Genomic DNA, 8,381 nt, shown 5'->3' with positions numbered 1-8,381 from the left:
ACTTCTCTGTATTCCTGTATACATGAGGTACAGTGGAATAGAATATATAAACACTTCTCTGTATTCCTGTATACATGAGGTACAGTGGAATAGAATATATAAACACTTCTCTGTATTCCTGTATACATGAGGTACAGTGGAATAGAATATATAAACACTTCTCTGTATTTCTGTATACATGAGGTACAGTGGAATAGAACATATAAATACGTATCTGTATTCCTCTAAACATGAGGTACAGTGGAATAGAATATATAAATACTTCTCTGTATTCCTGTGTACATGAGGTACAGTGGAATAAAATATATAAACACTTCTCTGTATTCCTGTATTCATGAGGTACAGTGGATTAGAATATATAAACACTTCTCTGTATTCCTGTATACATGAGGTATAGTGGAATAGAATATATAAATACTTCTCTGTATTCCTGTATACATGAGGTACAGTGGAATAGAATTTATAAACACTTCTCTGTATTCCTGTATACATGAGGTACAGCGAAATAGAATAAAGAAACACTTCTCTGTATTCCTGTATACATGAGGTACAGTGGAATAGAATATATAAATACTTCTCTGTATTCCTGTATACATGAGGTACAGTGGAATAGAATATATAAACACTTCTCTGTATTCCATTAGACATAAGGTACAGTGGAATAGGATATATAAACATTTCTCTGTATTCCATTAGGCATAAGGTACAGTGGAATAGAATATATAAACACTTCTCTTTATTCCATTAGACATAAGATACAGTGGAATAGAATATATAAACACTTCTCTGTATTCCATTAGACATAAGGTACAGTGGAATAGAATATATAAACACTTCTCTGTATTCCATTAGACATAAGGTACAGTAGAATAGAATAAACAGAAGTAAAAACAAACAGAGATTACTACTTTATAAAACATAGAATCGGCCTCATTGTAAAAAGTCTTATCAATTTTTGATTTTACCGCCCTAACTCAATGTTGCTTTTCTGTAGCCCTTTACATTTACATTCTAGAATTATAAAGCACTTGTTGGTACCTTGAGTTTTTATGAAGTAATTGGCAAAATCATTATCGATTTTTGCTTGAAAGCTGAAGACATTTAAATCACAGAAAAATATAAATATAGATTTATACAAGTAAAATATATATATATATATATATATACATAATATATACATATACATATATATTTATACATATATACAGATTCATGGCACTTCGTCCCCATTCTCTCATTCTCTCACCAACAGATATGAAACTACTCAACCAGGTCAAATTTTTTGTCACAAAAATAGTTTTTTTTACATTTTTTCCCAATTAAGTTTAAATTCGTAAACTGCCATTTTATCAAGTGCGCATTAGCAAAATGACATTTTAGAAAATATAAGGCTTTTTTTGGGAATGGGAACAATAGATAAAAACTTGACATTAAGTGTGCTTCGCACCTCTCTTTTTATGTAATTCTGGTTTTTTAATGATGCTTACCATATTTTCTTCGCACATATACAAAAAATTTTGTTCCGTTTCCCTGCTCGATGGTATTTAAATTTTAACTGTCGAAATCTAAATAAATATATCTTTTTAGCATTTTTTTTTTGATAAAATATATTTTTGGGATCTGCAGGTTCTCCAAAAAGTCGATTATTTATAAAACAATAATAATTTTGAAATTGTAAATAGATTTTTCTTAAAATCTATATTTTTCAATAAAATTTGTATGTTTATTCTAGGAAAGTGTGGTAAACACTGCTTGGTGCAAATCTCAAATTATAACGTAAGAAAAAACATGGCGAAAATCAAAAGATAAAAAATTTGCAAGATAACCTGACTAAATCTTATATAATAATAATTTATACTGGATTCCCCACAAAGGACAAGATCTGAGAGACGACTGTACAGAATTCAAACTGACAGAAGACCAAACTTAACCTTGGGATAAACATATTTCAAGAGATTGAGGTCGTCTTTACAATCTCTTCCTTTGTGGGCAACCCTTTGTTATTGTGTAACAAAGGTTGTCTCACCATATTGAATTGTGTTGTTTTAGAAACACAGAGGAATAGAAAATATAAAAAGATTGGACCATTTAAAAATATTTGGATAAGTCTATATATATCTCATATTTGGATAAGTCTATATATATCTCATATTTGGATAAGTCTATATATATCTCATATTTGGATAAGTCTATATATATATCTCATATTTGGATAAGTCTATATATATCTCATATTTCATATTTTTATTCATTTACAAAGCATGAGATATTACAAATAAGCAATTACAATTTACTATACAGTTTGGACCCGCCTAACCAGGGTTGGTTGTTTTGAGTGGTACGTATATATGTATATAATTCAATCTTGTAGAAAATAAAAGTTTCTTGATATGAGTAGTATGGTCTGGATTTATATATCAACATGTATATTATACTAGCTAAACTGCCCGGCGTTGCCCGTGGAATAACATTTTTTTTATTTGGACTTTAAAATCGAATTTTGTTAGCCCATATTACCCCCCATGGTACCCATTGGTTCCCGTTTGGCCAGAAACATATATATGAGGGACGAGCTTTTTATATAGATTAAATCCGATGCGTGAAAACTAAGGTGTGGGAGGGGGGGGGCAGTGTTTGAAACATGACGTATGCGGTCTCCTTAAAAACTTGTTTACAGTAAATAAACAATAGTTTTTCACAAGCCTGGTCCTCCTATACCCTAGAAAAATTTACACTCTTGTTATTTCCTCCTTAGTTCTATGCACATTGGTCTAGTCTTGTCTTCTATTTTAGGATGAATTCCAGTTTTACTGCTTACTTATTCTCAGATAAACCGAAGATTACAACAGAGAAAAAAAGGTCAAAAATTCAGTTTTAAAAAAACATATACAAATTATAGTTTCTAATATAAGCACATATTTCTAGTGTGAGTATAAAGAAACGAATGGTAATTGAAGACGACATGAAGAAATATTGGGGATTTTATCTTCTACGGGGTTCCACAGTCAGGTATTGAAGACGACATGAAGAAATATTGGAGATTTTATCTTCTACGGGGTTCCACAGTCAGGTATTAAAGACGACATGAAGAAATATTGGGGATTTTATTATACGGGGTTCCACAGTCAGGTATTGAAGACGGCATGAAGAATTATTGGGGATTTTATCCCCAACGGGGTTCCCAGTCAGTTATTGAAGACAACATGAAGAAATATTGGGGAATTAATCCCCTACGGGGATATTGCGGAAAAAGAACTGATAACTCAAACAATATTTTTCTATTCCTTGTAGCTTTGCAACCTGATTTTGCCGCCTTTGATATTGAAATAACAAAGCTTACACCAGAATGTTGTGAAGATTTAAGATAAGAAAGTTAAAGTTGAAAGTGAGTTATTAGTTTCTTTTTAAAGATTGTGTGATTTGAAGAAATCAAATCAATCTTGCAAACACTATTTTTTCAAATGAGAATATTTCTTAAAAAATTAAATTAAAATTAAAACCAGGTTGGGGGGTTGTGCTAGGTGGCCTGGTAGTTCTGTTGTTGTTGTTCAAGGATCAGAGGTAAAAAAAGTTCAATCATTTAACCGTAGCCCGGTTTTTTATTTAATGGGGGGTTGGGTGCAATCCATGTGAAACAAATTGAATAATGGTCTGAACGGCAGTGGGTTAAATCTGAAAATTATAAAAAATCTTTAATACTCCATAACATTTTGTATATTGAATTATTTATATTATATGTATAGAAAAGTTTGTCGCCTGTATTAATATTTTTCAAGCACTTATTTTACATTTTTACGACATATACTTTAAAAAAGTTATTCTTGAATCTCCCAAAGCAACTTTAAAAGATAGGTTCGAAAATCTTTAAAAATGAATACTGAAAACTTAGACTTTAACGCTAGATACATAAATAACCTTTTCTTAACTCGCTCTAGAGGCATTTGCACATCTTATATAAGGCAAAAAATAGCCCAACCGTATAAAAAGGTCTAAACTTTTGGATCTGATCCCAGGATGCCAGAAGATGTGCTTGGTTGGGAGAACTTGACAGTACAGAGGAGAGCGATGAGTTTAGTAATGAAGATGAGGATATTAATGACCAGGTGAGTGAGGTTTCACTTGGGCATACATTGGTTTTAAAGAGAAACAGATTAAATAAAGGGACTGTAAACGTATTTAAAGAGAAACGGATTAAATAAAGGAACTGTAGACGTATTTAAAGAGAAACGGATTAAATAAAGGGACTATAAACGTATTCAAAGAGAAACGGATTAAATAAAGGGACTGTAAACGTATTTGAAGAGAAACGGATTAAATAAAGGGACTGTAAACGTATTACAAGAGAAACGGATTAAATAAAGGGACTATAAACGTATTTAAAGAGAAACGGATTAAATAAAGGGACTATAAACGTATTTAAAGAGAAACAGATTAATTAAAGGCACTATAGACATATTTAAAGAGAAACGGATTAAATAAAGGGACTGTAAACGTATTAAAAGAGAAACGGATTAAATATAGGGACTGTAAACGTATTTGAAGAGAATCAGATTAAATAAAGGGACTGTAAACGTATTTGAAGAGAAACGGATTAAATAAAGGGACTGTAAACGTATTACAAGAGAAACGGATTAAATAAAGGGACTGTAAACGTATTTAAAGAGAAACGGATTTAATAAAGGAACTGTAAACGTATTTGTAGAGAAACGGATTAAATAAGGGACTGTAAACGTATTTGAAGAGAAACAGATTAAATAAAGGGACTGTAAACGTATTTTAAAATCACATCTAGGGATGGGCGTAGTTCCTGGGGAACAATTGTTCCTATAGGGAACAAACAGAATTATCAAGAATGATGCCAACGTTCCAGAAAAAAAGAACGAACGTGCAGAATGTGTTTTTAAAGTTTTTGAATGATCTATAAATTAGCAGACGAGACAAACGGAAATTGGTTGCAAAGAACGGTCTGTAATCTCTAACATTAAAGAGCAGGAACGCATTCTAAACTTAAATTTTGGTCTAGTATAGAATTGGGTGCAATTAGAGATGGGCACATTCGACTTTCTTTCATAATGATCGTTCATTGTTCGTGAATGATCCATTTAGTTCTTTTTTTTCAATCGTAAAAAAATTCACTTTGTTCGTTCCTAAAATTTCGTTGATTGTCAATCTATTTCATGCACATAGAAAATTGTTTAAATCTTATCTATATTATGCTGAACCAGGGGAGCTCATGTGTAAACAGCCTGGGCTATCTTAAAGCTCCCCCGCCACAATATACTTTTAATTGTTTGTAATTTTCAATTAGCATTTATATGTATGTACATTGTATAATCTGTAGCCTAATAAAAGATTTGATTTGATTTGATTTGATTTGATATTTCGTTCGTTTTCTCACTAAACGACCGTTCAGTAAAATCATCTGTATTAGATAAAAAATAATGGACCATTATTTTTTTAATGGCCCTTGTTCTAGAACAAGGAGCAATCAAAATTGTTTACGTTCTTAAGTCATTAATGAGTACTCCCCCTTAACAGACGGCTGGAACTGTTCTCAATCAAGAACACAAAGAACGGAACAGGGAAGGAAGAATTGGAAAAAGAACGAACGAAAAAGAACGATCCAGCTGAATACCCTCGTTCATGAACGAGAAACGAACAATTTAAAAAAAAATAGGCACATGCCCAGTCCTATACTCTATTCAGGATATGTTCGAAAATGGAAAAACTGACATGAATGTTGCCTTTAATCTTCATATCGTTGTATTGTCTAAGATAAACGAGAGATCCTTGTTTTCTAGCTTAATATTTTCAATTGTTTAAGATGTATTTAGCAGAGAAAAAAGAAATAAATTGACTTAAAACCTCTTAGATATATTCCTCAGTGTTGTTCTTTGAAGGGTTAAAGGGTACCAGTGTGAATCTACCCCAAGGAGTATGGAATAGAAGGTACTCCATTTGAATAAGAAATATTTGTCTGATGTACAATTACCGCGTATACAATAACCTATTCTGAATATTTCTTATACAAATGGAAAGCATGCATGATCATATGGTAGGGCAGGCCGCGTCAGTTGTATCTCCCTTCTAATCCATGCTCCTTAATCTCCCCTCTTTAAATAGAGGTACAAGCTAACTTTCGATTTGATAAACACATTTATGAATTAATGATTTCTTCAATAATGAAATAACAAAGACTAATGATACAGGATGATGATTTTGTGAATTATGTTCAAGAAAGTGTGACAGCAGAAGTACCTCTTGATACTCTAGGTATGTATTTACAAGAAACCCCCCATTTCTCTGTTTCATGCTACATGATCCATGCGTTGTTTACATAAAATGTGTACTGCAGTTTCTGGGAGGAGTGTAAACAAAAGTCAGTAAGAGCCAAGGTTGTAATGCAAGGAAAGTTAACTACTATGAATGCATATTGAAACCAGTTCTCTCTGGGCGGAATTTGTAAACAAGAATAGATGCATCAGTGTTGGTTTAGTATCCGAGGAGATTAAAAGATTTAAATTTTGATAATTTTCATAATTCACAAAATAGTTTCCTATGACCAGAATATTTCATTGATTTTTTATGTGAGAGATGGAAGCCATGTCAAGCTTCGACATCCGTCTTGTGTTCACATTACCGCCCAGAGACAGTACACTGCAGTACAAAAGATGCGTACACCTCTGAAATAACTTTCCTTGCATTATAACCTTGTGTATTATGAAAATTTTTTAATCAAGAACTGAGCCCCAAAGAGGAATTATCTCCAATATCTAAACTAGTGAAAGCAGTTAGGAATCTACCGGAGGATGAAAGAAAAATATTTTTCAGGAACAGTTTAATTTGAAACTTGAAAATAAAAATGTTGATGGGTGAAACTTAAAATTTTTTCTGACCTCAAAAAGTACGGGATTATGGGGGAGAGCTTTGCTATCATTTCAACATACTTGAAAAACACAAATATAATGATTACATTTTTTATATCTTTTGATTCTCCCTATTTTATAAAACTTAACAATCTTTCATCCCTCCTGAGATATTTTATATTCTTTAGAAAATAAGTATAAAAGACATAATTAGACGATTATTTTGACTTTTTTTGGGATTTTTGACATTTTGGAATCTGGAAGAGATTTTTTTCTGGATCTGCATTGGCTAAGATTTCATAAATTTAGCTTAAAAAGTATAAAAACAAAATTTAAAAGCCTTTAGTGGATTAAATGCACTTTTTCATATCTATGCTGCATATTATAGCACTTGTTTATATCTTTTTGATAATAATTTTGATTTTTCTTAAAATAATTGGTTATTACACAAAGATTGGGCATTACACAAAGATTAGACCTGAATATGACATCTTTTGGTCAAATAAAGTCACTTACATTTAATAGATTATCGTGAATATTAGGAAATAGACAGTGCAAATTCTGTACAGTCCTCACTGAAATTTCATCCTGTTTGGGTAACCTTGTAGTTTGTACCTTCTTCCGCATTACTCGACATCATAAATATAAAGAAACCTATTTCTTGCAAATTCTGGATATTTTTTAAACCCGAATTAAACTGGACCTAGAGAGTTTTTGTACGGTATTGAACACGTTTCAACCCATGGAAACCTCTCAAATAACAGGCAACATAATTCTTAAATCTAAGTTTTCAGTCCATTTCAAAATTAGAAATATTGTAAAATATTTAAATTTTCAATTTTGATATTGTTTACTTTTTATCTAGGGCTAGGGAATCTTTAGAGAAACTGTTTAACAGGTAAAACCGTATAGCACAAGAAAGCCATATGTGTTTGTGTTTGTTTTTGTGTTTGTGTTTGTGTTTGTGTTTGTGTTTGTGTTTGTGTTTGTGTTTGTGTTTGTGTTTTTGTTTGTGTTTGTGTTTGTGTTTGTGTTTGTGTTTGTGTTTGTGCTTGTGTTTGTGTTGTGTTTTGTGTTTGTGTTTGTGTTTGTGTTTGTGTTTGTTTTTGTTTTTGTGTTTGTGTNGTGTTTGTGTTTGTGTTTGTGTTTGTGTTTGTGTTTGTGTTTGTGTTTGTGTTTGTGTTTGTGTTTGTGTTTGTGTTTGTGTTTGTGTTTGTGTTTGTGTTTGTGTTTGTGTTTGTGTATTTCAGTTTCATGGAAGGAATTGGAGCACGTGCTGCTAGTTAAAAAGAAAACTATGCATTTTTACTCAAATTGATTTTTTTACAATTTTTCTTTTCTTAAATTTTATTCAAAATTTGCATAAAATTTTATAAAATATTTTGATGGAATTGCAGTATTCTCTTTCGTGAATTTTATGCATACTATCCGCGTATTTTTTTAATCTATTTAAACTTTTCTGGGTGTCTGTTTTTTTTTTTTGTATCTAATAAACGTCATGACACATGTCCCCAG

General features: G+C 31.5%; 1 protein-coding gene across 5 annotated transcripts in view; it reads left to right on the top strand.

Moving 5' to 3' along the window:
• The window catches only part of LOC111699517 (uncharacterized), an 11,439-nt gene extending 3,638 nt beyond the window's left edge, over positions 1-7,801 (top strand). For 2 of the 5 annotated variants that reach the window (XM_023470208.1, XM_023470209.1), the window contains exons 3-10: positions 2,794-2,859; positions 2,926-3,009; positions 3,504-3,561; positions 4,014-4,103; positions 6,210-6,273; positions 6,741-6,831; positions 7,574-7,630; positions 7,732-7,801. In XM_023470208.1, the coding sequence (XP_023325976.1) occupies positions 2,795-2,859; positions 2,926-3,009; positions 3,504-3,561; positions 4,014-4,103; positions 6,210-6,273; positions 6,741-6,831; positions 7,574-7,630; positions 7,732-7,768 (546 nt within the window). In that variant the 5' untranslated portion in view covers position 2,794 and the 3' untranslated portion in view covers positions 7,769-7,801. Of the gene's footprint in view, positions 1-6; positions 28-55; positions 80-523; positions 548-1,208; positions 1,273-1,732; positions 1,777-2,793; positions 2,860-2,925; positions 3,010-3,503; positions 3,562-4,013; positions 4,104-6,209; positions 6,274-6,740; positions 6,832-7,573; positions 7,631-7,731 lie in introns of those variants that run through there. The other 3 variants (XM_023470205.1, XM_023470206.1, XM_023470207.1) reach the window with 3 other exon arrangements.
• Positions 7,802-8,381: the final 580 nt, after the last annotated feature.

The sequence above is a fragment of the Eurytemora carolleeae genome, unplaced genomic scaffold (genome assembly GCF_000591075.1).
Source record: "Eurytemora carolleeae unplaced genomic scaffold, Eaff_2.0 scaffold365, whole genome shotgun sequence".
NCBI classification, from domain to species: Eukaryota; Metazoa; Arthropoda; class Copepoda; order Calanoida; family Temoridae; genus Eurytemora; species Eurytemora carolleeae.
The sequence above is the reverse complement of the archived record's forward strand: the minus strand, read 5'-3'. Positions and strand labels throughout refer to the sequence as shown.